This window comes from Podarcis gaigeae (assembly GCF_964106915.1).
Source record: "Podarcis gaigeae genome assembly, chromosome: 15".
Classification (NCBI taxonomy): Eukaryota; Metazoa; Chordata; class Lepidosauria; order Squamata; family Lacertidae; genus Podarcis; species Podarcis gaigeae.
In genome coordinates this window covers 20493872-20510250 of record NC_139692.1, presented here as the reverse complement: position 1 = coordinate 20510250, position 16379 = coordinate 20493872, and the positions used below count along the sequence as shown (strand labels likewise).

The 16379-nt window shown below is 44.9% G+C and overlaps 3 protein-coding genes across 9 annotated transcripts in view; 1 reads left to right on the top strand and 2 right to left on the bottom strand.

Annotated features, from left to right (window-relative positions):
- LOC310832326 (alpha-1,2-mannosyltransferase ALG9-like) overlaps nt 1-2487 on the bottom strand; it is a 32301-nt gene extending 29814 nt beyond the window's left edge. Inside the window, exons 1-2 of one of the 3 annotated variants that reach the window (XM_083714017.1) lie at nt 2467-2487; nt 772-966 (exon numbers count right to left, since the gene is read on the bottom strand). In XM_083714017.1, the coding sequence (XP_083570143.1) occupies nt 772-955 (184 nt within the window). In that variant the 5' untranslated portion in view covers nt 956-966; nt 2467-2487. Of the gene's footprint in view, nt 1-771; nt 967-1640; nt 1911-2466 lie in introns of those variants that run through there. The other 2 variants (XM_083714015.1, XM_083714018.1) reach the window with 2 other exon arrangements.
- A 5-nt stretch (nt 2488-2492) lies between these two features.
- On the top strand, nt 2493-11922 carry CFAP68 (cilia and flagella associated protein 68). Of its 4 annotated transcripts, XM_083714164.1 has the most exons (5): nt 7086-7319; nt 7753-7804; nt 8142-8369; nt 10260-10326; nt 11178-11922. In XM_083714164.1, exons 1-5 carry the CDS (start codon nt 7264-7266, stop codon nt 11354-11356), a joined length of 582 nt encoding a protein of 193 aa, XP_083570290.1. In that variant the 5' UTR covers nt 7086-7263; the 3' UTR covers nt 11357-11922. The 4 variants fall into 4 exon arrangements, with proteins under 4 accessions (XP_083570287.1, XP_083570289.1, XP_083570288.1 ...); XM_083714161.1 differs by lacking the exons at nt 7086-7319; nt 7753-7804 and adding an exon at nt 2493-2611; XM_083714163.1 differs by lacking the exons at nt 7086-7319; nt 7753-7804 and adding an exon at nt 3234-3326.
- On the bottom strand, nt 11846-16050 carry CRYAB (crystallin alpha B). Of its 2 annotated transcripts, none has more exons than XM_083714176.1 (3): nt 15603-16050; nt 12662-12787; nt 11846-12196 (listed from the first exon to the last, which is right to left on the bottom strand). In XM_083714176.1, exons 1-3 carry the CDS (start codon nt 15798-15800, stop codon nt 11993-11995), a joined length of 528 nt encoding a protein of 175 aa, XP_083570302.1. In that variant the 5' UTR covers nt 15801-16050; the 3' UTR covers nt 11846-11992. The 2 variants fall into 2 exon arrangements, with proteins under 2 accessions (XP_083570302.1, XP_083570303.1); XM_083714177.1 differs by having other exon boundaries at nt 12662-12784; nt 15603-16031.
- Nucleotides 16051-16379: the final 329 nt, after the last annotated feature.

Here is a 16379-nt window from a genome sequence, read left to right as displayed (position 1 = left end):
ACGCTGTAACTGATTCCTTTTGACTGTGTGACTGTGGCCTGGCTATGGTGGAGCCATGATTTGTTTTCATTTAACTGCTCTGGGAAATCACTGAACAAGTGGAACAACTTCCACAAGCGCAATCCAATTTTTCCTCTCCCTCCTACAGTTTCTAATAATGTTTTTATTTTCAATTTTCTTCAACTTGCTCTAATCAGATATTGTGAAAATGCAACCGTGGCTTCTGCACACCATTCATTTACCTAGTCCCTTAATCCTGCTTCTTCCATCTGACCTACTGCAGGGCAAGTCCAACTTGCTATAAAGAGGAGGACAGATGGACTTATTTAGTTACTTATTTAGAAGGTTTACATGTCCAGTTACTTATTTAGAAGGGTTACAGATAGGTAGCCGTGTTGGTCTGCCATAGTCAAAACAATTTTTTTTTTTCTTCCAGTAGCACCTTAAAGACCAACTAAGTTAGTTCTTGGTATGAGCTTTCGTGTGCATGTATCTGAAGAAGTGTGCATGCACACGAAAGCTCATACCAAGAACTAACTTAGTTGGTCTTTAAGGTGCTACTGGAAGAAAAAAAAATGTTTGTTTTATTTAGAAGGTTTACATGTCTAGGCAGGATCAAAGCAACCCCATTTATCCTGTGGCATCCCAGCAAGCCCATTATCAGAGTCCCAAGAAGCCAATTTGCTCTGGTGAAAATAGTTCTCCAACAACAGCCATCAGAAATTATGCAACAAACAAGTTTTCTTTTTTTATTTTTCTTCTTCCTTTTACCTCTGTCCCTCAGATATTGTATGTTGGACTTGGCAACAGCTTGTCTAGTTGCAGTAGCTTCACTCTCATAGCAAGTAGCAACAATGTGAGCCTCACAACTCCTTGCTTCACACAAACTGGCAGAGAAGGAAAAGTTTCCTTCTCCAACTAGGAGGAGACAGGGCTGGTGATGCAGAGGCCTCATGGTGGCAAAAGCTTAAGTGGAGAGAAATGTAATAAAAATAATTATTATTATTATTTATATCCCGTCTATCTGGCTGTGTTGGCCCAGTCCCTCTGGGTGGCTTCCAACACATATAAAAATATAATAAAATGTCAGGCATTAAAAACAAAAAATATAGGAATCAGGCTGGTTTCAAAAACATCTAGAGTTGTCTCCAGTCAGAAAAAGCAGCATTTGCTAATAATATCCACCAGGCCAGCCTAGCTGCCATGACAGCAATGTAGAAAATCCTTCGTGCAGGACAAAAATTCAAGTTCATAAGCAAGCAAGTATTCTAATCTTACTTTAACATACACAAATACATGCTGAAAAAAGGTGTATGGTGACAGGAAGCTGGAGACAAAGCCAAGATGTGAATCAAACTAGCAGCAAGCGGTTTAGATTGTTTCATTAATCATGTTAATTCAATGCCGTGGTTTACCACACCTTCATTCCTTATACTCCCAACACTGCAAATATTCTGTACAATTTTTGTTTTTTAAAAAATACCAATAATGAAGAGTACAGTGAAGATTGAGCATTAAAAAAATAGTAAATTTAGAAAAGCAAGTCCTCTTGGCTCTCTAAAGGTTGGATATACAGGTGAGTAGATTCCCCCCTCCTTGAAGCAGTGGTGAGTCGGTATGAGACTGTAGTAACTCAGTACCTCACACTGAGATTAGGGGAGAGATCCAGGGTCAATACCCCGAAGCCATGAGGTGACCTTTCCTCAGCTAGTCCACTCCACTCTGCTGCCCTTCAGCCGCTGCTGGGACTATGATGCCCCTTCATTCCTGACCAGTCCCTTAAAGCATGTTGTGAGAGAACAAGCTGGAGGAGGTTGAGCTGGGAGACAATTATGTTTACACCACCTTGGAGCTCCTTCACGAACTGGCAGGATATACTGTATGCAGTGCTTTTTTTTTCCTAAAAAAAAATGTTTAGGGTTATTCTCATTTTGACTCAAGAAAATCACCATTTTATAGTTCATATCGGGGAAATAAAAACAGCAAACGGGCAAAAGTGCAAAGATTCACAAAATGTTTAGGTGTATGCGTACCCATGCGTACCCCCAGAAAAAAAGCACTGACTGTACATAGCTGTCAACGTTCCCTTTTTTTGCGGGAAATCCCCTTATTCCAGCGCCGTTTCCCGCTGCTATCCCGGACTGTTAGATAACCCGTAGACTGTCCCCGGGACAGGTGAGGCTGCTGACCCCTTATTTTCGAGGCTCCCTGGGACAGGTGAGGCTGCGCTGCTGATCCCTTATTTTCGAGGCTGCTGAGCCCTTATTTTCAAATCTGAAAGTTGACAGCTATGTGACTGTATGTAAACAAAGAAATAGGGGATTCCTAGGGGGCGTGGCGTCCCTCTCTTTAGGACCCTCCCTCACGCAGAGGGCATAAAGGAGGCAAATTACGGCTGCCCCCCCCCCCGCCTTTTCCCTTCTTCATCGGGTCTTTTAACCCACTTAGGTCTCCCTGCAAACACACCTTTCCACTCTCCCGAAGCCGGCGTCGTGGTATGTTTACGTCACTTCCGCCAGCGTGCGCCTTCGCTTCCGGCGCGCGCCGTTTGGGCGGTTGCCTTGGAAACGGCTTCCTGCTTTTCCTTCCCCTTACTCCGCCTTTTTATCAGGTGGGCATAGGGAAAGGGCCGGCCTCCGCTGAGACCGAGGGGAGGATGGAGCGGGGTGGGAAGGGGCGGAAGGGAAGGGGCCACCTGGCGAAGGGAGCTGAGGAAAGGAGTCTTTAGGGATGCTGCTGAAATGGAGCCAACATATTCAGATGCAGCCTACCATCTTTTCCTGTTCTTAACCTTCCTTCCTTTTTTTTTTTTTACAATTTATAAAATAATTTTTATTAAATTTTAGTTACATTCCAATAACAGCCACATTATAACAATACCAATTTATAATACAATTACTAATACCAATCGTTCAGATACCGAATGATATAATTTAGGTGGCCCCCCGTGTGCTAGAATGGAGGCTTTGATGATTTTCTTTATTTCTGCGTTCCAAAATCTTATTAATTTCAATTACATTCCGATCATGATAATCCCTTATACAACAATTGCAATATTAAAAATAACATTCAATGATTTATGCCATCAGATCATCATTTTTTGGACAATATTATTGAGGCCATCACAGCTAACAGGAGAGCACGGACGCCTCGGAAGCAGCAAAATTAAATAACAAAATGAGGGAACTTTTTAATATATCCAAAACACATGTCCATATCACACATGTGGACATAGGTCTCCACAGCAACTACATTAGGAAGATTAGCCTGAGAGTGACTGGTCAAAGTTCTTCCACTTGACAGACTCTTCCATCTGATCCAGCAAGGTGATTCTTTGGTTGGGCTCAATGATGCATTGCTCGTAGGGGTGTGCAGTACTGTTCAATGCACATTTATTAGAAGTGTGTCCTAATAGCCTCCATGGTGCTTACAAGTGTGTATAGGCTTGTAAAAAAAAAAAAAAAAGGTAAATGATCCCTGGACGGTTAAGTCTAGTCAAAGGCAACTATGGGGTTGTGGTGTTCATCTTGCTTCAGGCCAAGGGAGCCGGTGTTTGTGCGCAGACAGCTTTCTGGGTCATGTGGCCAGCATAACTAAACTGCTTCTGGCACAACGGAACACCATGACGGAAACCAGAGCGCACGGAAACACCGTTTACCTTCCCACCACAGCGGTACCTATTTATCTACTTGCACTGGTGTGCTTTTGAACTGCTAGGTTGGCAGGAGCTGGGACAGAGCAACGGGAGCTCACCCCATTGTGGAGATTCGAACTGTTGACCTTCTGATCGGCAAGCCCAAGAGGCTCAGTGGTTTAGACCACAGTGCTACCTGCTGTAGGCTGTTTTCAAATCAGGAACTTGCTCATCCCTAAAAGCTTTTTCAAAAGAGCAATAAGGGAGTGAACCTGCCTTTAAGCATGCACAGATTGCCTTCCATTTTGTTTCTGAGCCATCAGAACCAGCGTTATCAGAAGGGAGGGCAGAGCTTTCAGGTACACACTCTGAGTGTATGGCAGGATTGTGTTCCAGTATGTCATATGCACACCTTTGTGCTAATAATGTTTCTGGGAAATTAAATATATCAGGCAATATTGTCCTTATTTAATGTTAAGATATTAAGATACAAGGCTTGTAGCATTGGGGTGGTATTCAACTAAGTTTTATTCAGAGCAGTTCCATTGAAATTAGGGGATGTAACTTAGACATGTATGTTAATTTCAGTGGGGCCACTGAATACTACCCTTAATTAAAAAGATGGTTCTTGGGAACTCGAGCGGTGAGTTGTACAGATCATTTTTTAAATAATTCTAGGTCTCAAATCTCATCAATATGCAACTGACGTGGCTGCTTCAAACATTTGGTAGTATTTCTGCCTGCATGTTATTATGCAGTGCAACCTTTTGAATGTGTTTAGGCAGATCTACCCCTTCATTGATCACTGCCTTGCCGTGGCGAAGGGGCTTGAATAACTCAGAGAAGCTATGAGCTATGCCGTGTAGGGCCACCCAAGATGGACAGGTCATAGTGGAGAGTTTTGACCAAATGTGATCCACCTGGAGCAGGAACTGGCAAGCCACTCCAGTATCCCTGCCAAAAAAACTCCATGGACAAAGACAAAAGGCATATAAAAGTTATGACGCTGGAAGATGAGCCCCTCAGGTCGGAAGGCGCCCAACATGCTATTGAGGAAGAGCGGAGGAGAAGTACAAGTAGATTCAGAGCTGATGAAGCAGCTGGGCCAAAGCCGAAAGGACGCTCAGTTGTGGATATGCCTGGAAGTGAAAGGAAAGTCCAATGCTGTAAAGAAAAATATTGCATAGGAACCTGGAATGTAAGAACCATGAACCTTGGTAAGTTGGATGTGGTCAAAAATGAGATGGCAAGAATAAATATTGACATCCTGGGCATCAGTGAACTAAAATGGACAGGAATGGGCGAATTCAGTTCAGATGACCATCATATCTACTACTATGGGCAAGAATCCCGTAAAAGAAATGGAGTGGCCCTCATAGTCAACAAAAGAGTGGCAAAAGCTGTACTGGGATGCAATCTCAAAAATGATAGAATGATCTCGATACGAATCCAAGGCAGACCTTTTAACATCACAGTAATCCAAGTTTATGCACTGATTGGTTCAAAATTGGGAAAGGAGTACGGCAAGGCTGTATATTGTCCCCCTGCTTATTTAACTTATATGCAGAATTCATCATGCGAAAGGCTGGGCTGGATGTATCCCAAGCCGGAATTAAGATCGCCGGAAGAAATATCAACAACCTCAGATATGCAGATGACACAACCTTGATGGCAGAAAGTGAGGAGGAATTAAAGAACCTTTTAATGAGGGTGAAAGAGGAGAGCGCAAAATATGGTCTGAAGCTCAACATCAAAAAAACGAAGATCATGGCCACTGGTCCCATCACCTCCTGGCAAATAGAAGGGGAAGAAATGGAGGCTATGAGAGATTTTACTTTCTTGGGCTCCATGATCACAGCAGATGGTGACAGCAGCCACGAAATTAAAAGACGCCTGCTCCTTGGGAGAAAGGCGATGGCAAACCTAGACAGGATCATTAAAAGCAGAGACATCACCTAACCAACAAAGATCCGTGTAGTTAAAGCTATGGTTTTCCCAGTAGTGATGTATGGAAGTGAGAGCTGGACCATAAAGAACGCTGATCACCAAAGAATTGATAATTTTGAATTATGGTGCTGGAGGAGACTCTTGAGAGTCCCATGGACTGCAAGAAGATCAAACCTATCCATTCTTAAGGAAATCAGGCCTGAGTGCTCACTGGAAGGACAGATCCTGAAGCTGAGGCTCCAGTACAGTGGTGCCTCGCAAGACGAAATTAATTCGTTCCGCAAGTTTTTTCGTCTTGCGAGTTTTTCGTCTTGCGAAGCACGGTTTCCCATAGGAATGCATTGAAAATCAATCAAAGCGTTCCTAAGGAAACCGGCTTCAGTCCAGGTCCGGGGACAGTCTGTCCCCTGACCTCTTCTGAAGGCTGGGGGGGGGGACAAGGGCTTTTCTTCCCACCCCCAGCATTTTAAAAAACCCTGGGACAGCAGAGGACTTCTCCGCTGTCCCGGGGTTTTTTAAAATGCTGGCGGGCGGCAGCGCTGCCGCCCACCAGCATTTTAAGATCGCCCCGGACAGCGGACTTCTCCGCTGTCCCGGGGCGATTTTAAAGCCCCCGGGAAGGCAGGCAGGGGGGGAGCAAAGACTTTCACCCCCCCACCAGCCTTCAGAAGAGGTCCAGGACCTCTTCTGAAGGCCGGCGGGGGGCGAAAGTCTTTGCTCCCCCCCACCGCCTGCCTTCAAAAGCCGTCCGGGATAGCGGGAAGCGCTTCCCTGCTATCCGGGACCGCTTTTAAAATGCTGGCGGTGGGGAGCAAAGCCTTTCGGCCCCCGCCGGCCTTCCTGGACCTCTTCTGAAGGCCGGAGGGGGGGGGAAGGCTTTGCTCCCCACTGCCAGCATTTAAAAGAGGTCCCTGGAGATTTCTTGCGAAGCAAGCCCATAGGGAAATTCGTCTTGCGAAGCGCCTCAAAAAACGGAAAACCCTTTCATCTAGCGGGTTTTTCGTCTTGCGAGGCATTCGTCTTGCGGGGCACCACTGTATTTTGGCCACCTCATGAGAAGAGAAGACTCCCTGGAAAAGACCCTGATGTTGGGAAAGATTGAGGGCACAAGGAGAAGGAGACGACGGAGGACGAGATGGTTGGACAGTGTTCTCGAAGCTACCAACATGAGTCTGACCAAACTGCAGGAGGTAGTAGAAGATAGGAGTGCCTGGCGTGCTCTGGTCCATGGGGTCACAAAGAGTCGGACACGACTAAATGACCAAACAACAACAACAACACGCAGATCTAAATGCTGCTTATTTCAATGGGCCTTACTCACTAGTGAGGCTGTATAGGAATACAGCTGTATCTTAGTGCTTGACCTCCTTGATGACAAGGTCCGGTCATACTGATTTTTGGATAAAAGTCTCTCACTCCATGGATGCTCAGAAACCAGTGACATCAGGACTAGCTGATGATCAGGAAGTTGCATCACAAACAAAAGCAATCAGTTTTTCTGGTTGCCTGCTCCAGTTCCTCCTGCCACCTTCCTTTGTAAGGGCTGCCAAAAAAAACTTCAGCACTTTTTAACATCAGCTACAGCCTTGAACTTCACTCTACTGAGGCTGCGCATTTTGGCTGAGATCCTGAGGCAAAAATACAATTAAAACCAAGACAAATAAGCAAGAAAATGTGGGAAAATGTGGATCAGCTCAGTTCTTCAGTTCTATCAGCTACAACCTCTTCTGATTCAGAGGTATTCCCCTACCGAACTCCAGTTCCAAATTTCAGCACAATCCATCCTTCTAACCTATCCACATGATGAAACCATCCCCATATGTTTTGGTTAAAATAAGATCTTTCAGCAGTTAATATCACTGTCCAGTGTCAGGGAATCAGACTGATTTTGGTGTGGGAAAAGAACTGGAGAAGCATAGGGCTGAAAAACAAATTTTAAAAGAATGTAAAGTTATGTTCTAAAATGTACAAATAGTTAAATCCCAAGTGTGATGAGGAAGTAAGTCCCACTAAAGGTGGGTTTTCAGGAGTACACAAGTTTATAATTAGATTGCAAGAGGTGTAGTAGAGGAGCATGTACCATATTAGTGGCATAAAATAAATATTAAAAAGTAGTATTAAAGGAGAAACATAATTTTAGGAACAGTGATTAATACTGTCTTTTTTCTGAGACATACCTACACAACAGACAAGGAGTATGTGCCTGTGCAGGTTTATTCAAAAGTAAGTTGTACTGATTTCAACTGAACTTTGTCTAATAAGTCAGTGTGTATGGGTTTGCAGTGTTAAAAGGTCATCTTGAACATGTTTGCCCTGATGTAAACCACTATACTGGGGCATACAGTTTGTGTGATTAGGATTATAGCTGTAACCTCCTTTAATAGTTACTTCCTTAGGGGGTATTAGGAGTTTTCTGAGAAGGCAGCTCAGGACATCTTCAAATACGGTTCCCAGAATTTGCTGAGAGAAGACATGGCACTTGATAGTTTTGTAGTGTAGTTGTGCCTTCCCTAATACAAGTTGTTTCCTGTCCTCATTTGACTTTTCTGTCTCTTCCTAGGCCATGTCCCTGTCTTGCTTCTTTAACCCCCATCATGGCTGTTTATTACGCGCCAATGGTCATGGAGAAGTGTGGACAGATTGGAACAGCTCTGCCAAGTTCTTCCAGTATGGCTGGAGGTGCACCACCAACGAAGACTCCTACACCAACAAAACCCTCTTGGGGAACTGGAACGAAGAGCGCTATGACATTCGGAAAATACTGGAGCCCAAGCCTCTCCCTTCCCAGGTCAGAGTACCATATTCACATCGCCCTGTTTGTTAGCTTGTTAACGTAAAGTGAAATATTCAACCCTCTGGCACAGGGGCGACTAACCTGCGGCCCTCTGGATGTTCTTGGACTTCCATTCCCATCAGCACCAGCATCCAGTTAGGGATTAGGGGAGATGTAATTCAGCAGCATCTGGTGGCCAAAGTTCCTCCACCCATGCTCTAGTACAGGGGTCAGCAAGGTTTATCTTTCCTGTGCTGGATTGCGCCCCTGTGAGCGTGCACCCCCATGATTTTTGGCTTCTGTGTCTGCACAGACGCAATTTTCAGTGCCACAGAAGCGAAGCGCTGCGCTGTGCCATTTTATCGCAGCGCGCGAGCAGGCAACGTGGGCCAGTCAAATGACCTCCATGGGCCACTTCCTGCCCATGGGCCTTAGGTTGTTGACCCCTGCTCTAGTACTCTGTGTTTAATTTATCTTATAACCTGTTGAATGATTCCAGCCCAGCTTTAGAAGAGCAAGTGTTAAGATAAGATACTTGAACTGCATTACTTTCCTGTTTGGCCACGGTGGTTACTGGTCTCTGGAGTCCATCATTCTCTTTCAAGCTAATCTATGTCACAGTGCTGTGATGAGGATTTAAAAGGCGGGGGCACCATGTAGGCCCCTTGGGGGAAAGGTGGGATATAAATGTTCTGTTGTATTTTATATTTGAAGGGGAGCTTGGCTGACCTAAATCAGGCATCACCTAGGAGTTCATGTCTGTTGCTCCAAGCTCCAAGGAAGAAGCAGAAATGTAATAGTAGGCAGCATTCCTGTTTATGATGTTGTCCTTCCTAGCTTTCCGTCTGTTCAGTTCCAGTTTATTTTCTTTGGCTGCAATCCTATGTACACTTCCCTGGGAAAGAGTCCCACTAAACACTTTTTATGAGTAAACTTGCATAGGATTGCAGTATTAGCCATTTCATCCCACCAAACCCTCCACCACCATGCAATACCTAATTATACCCAGCCCTTCTGCCTCGCTAAGCCAAGCCAAGCCAAGCTGGTGTTGCTTTGGTGATAAGGCTCATCCTCTTAAAAGTTCTACATGATTTTTTGTCTAGAAAAAAAGGCAACTAAAGGGGGGCATGATAGAGGTGTACAAAATTATGCATGATACAAGTATATGAAGTTGCATGTAGTGTGAATATAATGGGTAAAGAGGCATTTATTTCCCATAATACTAGAACCTAGTGTGGTCATCCAATTAATCTGAATGTTTCAAGACTTGAGGCAGACAGAAGGAAATTCTTCTTCACAGTTAAACTATGGAATTCACTCCCACAATATGTTGGGATTGCCACCAACTTAGGCTTTATCTACACTTAGCTTTTGCCCGATCTTTCCAGGCACAGATCCGTGTCCAAGAGGTTTTATTTTTTTTAAATTGTGAAAACCCACTCTTAAAAGCTGAAGCACAATAAATGGCAATTTGGGTTTCCTGCAGATTGCTGCAAAGCAAATAATAATAATAATAATAATAGGTGCTTGAACACGGAGGTTTAAAGTGTGGACCATGCCTGAAAAGTGTGGAGAAGAGGTAACTGTGGATAAGCCCTCAGAGGAATTTAAAAGAGGATTAGACAAATTCGTGGAGGTTAAGGCTGCTAGTCATACTAGATATATTCTACCTCCAGGATCAGAGGCAATATGCCTCTGCCTGAGTACCAGAACGTGAGCAAGAGAGTGCTGTTACCTTCATGCCCTGTTTGTGGACTTCCCAGAAATATCTGGTTAGCCACTATGGGAATTGGGATTCTGGACTTGATGGGCATTTGGTCTGATTCAGCAGCCAGTCTCTTCTTAATATTCTTATGGTTTCTCAGTTACTGTAAACATGCACTCAATCTGGGTTTTCCTTTTCAGTTTGCTCACTATTTTGAGTCCACCTACACATCGGACTACTCCAAGGATATGCCCCACAGTACAAGAAGTAGGTACATAAAACTGAAATGCAGGCACTTAATTTAAAAGCTGCAAGAAAACTTTGGGAAGATCGAATTCTTTCCCCAGTTCTGAATCCTCTATTCTCAAATATTCTTAACAGAGCAGTCCAAAAAAGAGGGATACAGAAGTGATAATGTATAATTTGGAGTGCCTTGAGGGGCCAAAGTGCAGCTTAGAACAACAATAAGTAAATAAATAAATAAATAAATATCACGAGTCAAGTGTCAGTGGTGACAGCAAGAGGCCTGTAGGAACCCCAAAAAATCCATTGCAATACGTCCTGAAGTACTAGCAGTCTGGATGCACAATTGAATGGTGCCACCCCCATCTCCCCTGAAGTTGTCAGCTATCCGTGGGAACTGTTTCTACTTAGAAAGTGGCAGGCATCATCACCATTATTATTCATATGATTTCTTACCCATTCTTTCACCATAATGTCCCCAGGGCAAGTAACAGCAACATAAAAAGGTAGAGTTAGTCCATGATTTAGAAAGCAACCAAGACCACCCTGATAGTGCAAGAATGTAAATTTAGGATATATACATGATTGCATATGCTGAAATTTGCTGGTATGCAAATTGGAAACTGCACCCATAGAAATGGGTGGATTCGGGTGCAGAATCTTCCGTACTGCACTTGTGATAAAGCAGCTTGTCCCATATCACTTTCCTAATGTGCTTTCTCAGGTATTCAGCTCCCTTTTAGATTGGCAGAAGCTAAGACTGCCTTTGGCTGCTGTCGAGTTTGTTCAGTGCAATGTGTTCATTCCGTTTTACTGGCTTGCAACTGCCCTGCCTTCTTTTGAGCTCCTCAGCCTTGTCCTCTCTCTGCTCTTAGGAGTTATGCGAGATGTTCACTGGTTCCCTGGACACCAGCCAGAGCTGGAGCCTCCTCCAATCAAGCCAACTGCCCGGTCATGCTACATGATAGATTATGAGCCTCCACAGAAGAAGGGAGCCTGCTGCTTGGTTGACACGAAGCCCAAAGAAGAGCAAGGGACTCTGCTGAAGCAGTAGGACTAGAGTAGGGCTCTCTTCCGCTTCAGGACAGTTTGGGTTGCTTGAAAAGCCCTGCCTGTGTGACCCAGTTGCCCCCTCTCTTCCCCACCCACTTAAAAGCTAGGCTGCCATGCAGCAACTCACAAACCATGTCTGTGAATAAAACAGTCTGCGTCAGAGTGAGGAGGAGATTCTTCTTCTTGTGGCTTGGGGTGTGTGTGTGTGTGTGTGTACAGTTTTTACTGTACTTTCCCTCTGACGTTTGTGAAGCACCACCTAATTTTTGTTTGTTGGCTGTTACATTTGTTTTACTGTGTAGCCAAAGCTAGAAGTAAAATTATTTTCCCCCAACATTGTTTGTGGTTGCTCTGCCGGAGCAGAAGGGAACTCTGCATGTGCTCAGAGCTATTCTCCTTCTCTTTTTTTTTACCACAAGTTTGCATGCTGTCGGGCTGAGCCCTGTCTCAAATTGACCCTGCCCGAAGATTGAGGAAAGAAGCCGCCAGATGCTTACTCATCGGTTTATTTGTTAGTAAACAAGCTCATTTGCTTAGCACAAATAAATAAGAACAGCCAGCCAGTGACACCGCCTGCTGTTTGCATCCAATGAAAAGGCTTTCTTGGGTATAAAAGAGTAGGTCTCAAAGGGCATGTCTACTTCCTTTGCGCTGCTGGTACGGCAGATTTCTCCTCCCTGGCAATGGGGATGGTGCGCTCTGGGACTTCCATGGCTTTTCTTGGTCCATTCACTGTCAGCACACCATCCGAAGAGAGGGAGGAGGTGATGGAGAGGGGATCCACATCAGCTGGGATCCTGTACTTCCTGTTGAACTCCCTGGCAATGAAGCCGTGTTCATCCTTTTCAAAAGAGAAGGGGGCGAGGGGAAGAAGAACATAACCATATATGTCTGGTTGCAAATGGTTTACTATAAGGGGAGCTCATAGTTCATTGTTAAGACGCACTCTTCCCATTCAGAAAGTTCAGTCCCCTGGGATACCCCAGTTTAGGGGTATCAGGGCCTGTTAAGACCACTGCCTGTAAAGACCACCTGGGAAAGCTGCTGCCAATCAGAGTGGCCAGTACTAAATGAGCTGGGCCAATGGTCCTTTGCTGTGGTCCAGCTTTGGCTTTCTCAGATTTAAAACCAAATGAATAAATGAATGAGGGACCATTTCTATTTCCTCTGCCCAAGGCAGTAACATGGCACTGTCAACGTCTCCTTCCTTGGTGGGCAACCTTGTTTAGAATGGATCAGTTTCTCCTTCCTTCCACCCTGCCTCCCATCGCCCTGCCAGCTGCGCTCATGCCAAGACCAGACCAACCTGGCGCTCCTCATGTTTTCCGTGAACTTCAATCACGTCTCCCAAAACCTTGACTTTTAGCTCCTCAGGTGAGAAATGCTTCACATCGAGGTTTACAGAGAACTTGTCCTTATCCAGTCGCATCTGCTAACAAAAGAGTCTAGTTAGGGCAGTTACAATATTTAATGTTTACTAATTGTTAGGTGTTGGATGTGGAGCAGATAATTAGACACAAGGCCTTGCCTGTAGCCTTATGATCGGTGTGGTAGATCATTTGCTATTCCACATCCCCAAAGTGCAAGACTGTTCTGTATGCTACTTTCGTGGTAGCATCTGGGTTAAGGTCAGGCAACATTTCTTCATGTTGAGGGCTGCAGTCCTCCAAAGGAAATCTCTTGGAACCAGTACTGGCAGTGAGCCACGTTCCCATTCTTCCCTCTTTCTGTCTCTACCCTTCAAACACACCCACCACATAGAAACAGGAAGAGAGTTGGCTGTTGAGTGAAATCTTTTCTATAAGCCTTCCTCACATGGCAATTGTGCTTAGGAAAAGAAAGTTCCCATTGATGTGAATGAGGTTTTTTTGTTCAAAGTCTAATTTCAAGGGGGTAGGTGGGGCTGCTGCCCATCTCCACAGCTGACTAGGAGTGGGGCGGTGAGATAAAGGTCATGCATGTTGATAGTGATGATGATGATGATGATGATGATTATTTTATTATTTTATACCCTGCCCATCTGGCTGGGTTTCCCCAGCCACTCTGGGTGGCTCCCAATAGAATATTAAAAACACGATAAATACATACATAAATATGAGGGTTTGTTCCCCCTTGTAGCATTGATTGGCAGTAGACTCAGGACAGACAAAAGAAAGGACTTCCCCACACATTGCATAATTAACTTATGAAATTCACCCCCATGGGATGGGATGATGGCCAGTATATTTGCTTGCTTTACAAAGGGATTAGACAAGACTATGGGGGAGGAGAGTTCATGTCAACCAGTGTTCAAATCCTCACTGGGCCGATCACTCCGTCTCAGCCTAACCTACTGCGCAGGGTTGTTTTGAGGACCGGAGGGAGGCAGCTTGAGCTTTTCGGAGCAAAGGTGGGATAGAAATATAATAAAAATACTAGTCATGGGGGCTATATAGAACCTCTTCAGTGTATCACTGAATGCCAGTTGCTTAGGTAGCATCAGTGAGGGATGCTTATTGCCTTCAGGCCCTGCTTGTGGGCCTTGCAGAGGCATCTGATTGGCTGCTGTGAGAAACAGGTTGCCGGGTTTAGATCGTCCTATCCAACCAGGTTCTTGTGTTCTTAATACAGAGAAAACTATGGCTTTGATGTGATGGATTCTCAAAGCCATAATGCTAGAAATGAGCAGTGCTGGCATGGAAACTCTACAATACAAAGGCAGAAGGGATCCACTAGTGTAGCTACCAGAACTGTTCCCCATGGCGTCTCCTTTTCCCTTGCAACTCGCTACCACTGGAAAGTCCCCCCCACCTGGCACCCAATTCTCTTCCTCTGTTTTTAGATCCAGGTTCTTTGAAAACAGATCTGTTTGACTTACCGCAATTTACCCTTCTTGGCTTTTATTCTCCCTCACCTACTTCCCCATTGTGTCGTGTCCTTTAGGTTGTAAGAGCCTGTGTTGCTGGTTTTTAATTTTTGTACAGCATCTAGCAATTTTAGGGTGTAATAGTAATGTGAAAATGCATATTGCATGGTACAGTTGCGTCCTAATGAAAAAAATATAATGAAAGAAATTCCATGCATGGAATGATTAACAACTGCAGTAAGGCAATAACAATGCTAACTGTCAGCCATAAAATACAGGGTGGCTAATCCAACAGGGCCTAAACCTCAAAGTCACACAGAGTTGGGAAGGACTTTGGAGGTCATAGAATCATAGAGTTGGAAGAGACCACAAGCGCCAATTGAATCCAACCCCCTGCCAAGCAGGAAACACCATCAGAGCACTCCTGACATATGGTTGTCAAGCCTCTGCTTAAAGACCTCCAAAGAAGGAGACTCCACCACACTCCTTGGCAGCAAATTCCACTGTCGAACAGCTCTTACTGTCAGGAAGTTCTTCCTAATGTTTAGGTGGAATCTGGTTCAACCCGGTGCTCAGTGCAGGATCAAGCTGTAGCTACAGGATCTCTTGACAGATAGACATCCAGCTTCTGCTTAAGTGGAGGATGCCCACCACCTCCCGAGGCTGGCTGTTCCATTTTTGATCACTTCTTACCTCTTAGGAAGCTTCTTCTAACATTCCCCATTACAATTCCTAGTCCTTCACAGACATCTTGCCCTTGTTGACTACCATATTCACAGTGTGAGTGCATTCTCCGCAGCAGCCTCCCAGGCTACAGAACTTTGCTCCCTTTTTTGACTCTGTATTGCACAAATCCATCAGGAACTTCTCCTGTGTGCGTCCCATGGAAATGGATACTCTTACACAGCTTTGATTATGACCTACACAGAAGAACTCCCTTTTGTCTTTCCGCCTCCCCCCTGCAAGCAATCCTTAAGCCTGAGGTTTCTGTTTCCAGAGTTTATCATTCAAATGAAGTCTACTTTTAGATCTAAATCTGGCTGTTTTCTGTGGGCTTTCCTGTGTGAATAATCTTCACAGATGACTCATTCCAGTTTCAAAGGTATTCTTAGCGTCACAGGAGGAAACAACAGGTTTTCGTGGCGGGGTACGTTAAGGGGCAGATATCGATTTTCTTCGCCTTCATTCTTGGCGAGTCTTTATGTTCCCTTTGTCAAGGATTTCCACGTCACCAGTTTTAATGCTAATGTCTCTTGATTTGTATTTTAAGCTCATAGTAAGTATGCAGTTAAATAAATTAACTGATGAAGGGCACAAAGTGCAAAGGGGACAGGTGTCCCTCTACCTGGTTCAAGGACTGCATGGGAGCTGGGGGAAGTTTAGCAAGAGAAAATATTTTTACCTCTGAGAGTCGGCTCTCAAGCCAGCTGGGGTTCCTTAGGATGGAGGGTCTCAAAAAGAAAGAGCTTAAAGCTGAGGAACTGGGGAGCAGTTCAGATTCCACAAGGTGCTCCCCAAAAGTCTGGTTGAAGATGCGGCTGGGCAACAGGCTTGATAGCAGGGGTCTGCGGAAGAAGGGGTGGTGAACGGTGATATCCATCTGAGTTGGTCCCGGAGGAGACAGTGGGCAGCAGTGCACTCCAGCAAGCCAAGAGCCAGGGCTTTATATGCTCCCTGGTGCCAGGCTGTGCCCAGGCTGAATTCTCTGGAACGGTGATGTCAGGCATTTCATTATCCCTGTTCTCCCATCTGCACCATTCAGCGCTGGCTGGCAGATTAGCTGGAGATTTGTACACCCCACTCAGCAGCCACATTGCCAAGGAAAAAGAACACAGCTAAATTCTAGCAGGTCAGCATGAAATCTCCTCTCGCCCCCTCCCTTCTTATTATATATTTTTTATATTAAAAAAAGCCCAGTCAGGCTGATCTGGTATTCTCCCCTACTTCAGATGCCAGCGCCACTCACACAGTTACTATCTTTGTCTCACACACAGAGAAACAAGGCACTGTTGTATCTCTGTCGCTTGGAATCTTCCTATTTCCATTGCAGCCTGGCTGCGTCCTTCCTCTCCACTCTGGCTGTGTTGAAACAGAAAGGTGACTCAATGAGACATCTTGGTCCCCGTGATGTAAAACTGATGCTCAAAGAGTTGCCCAAGAAAGTTGATTTGTGGCAGAA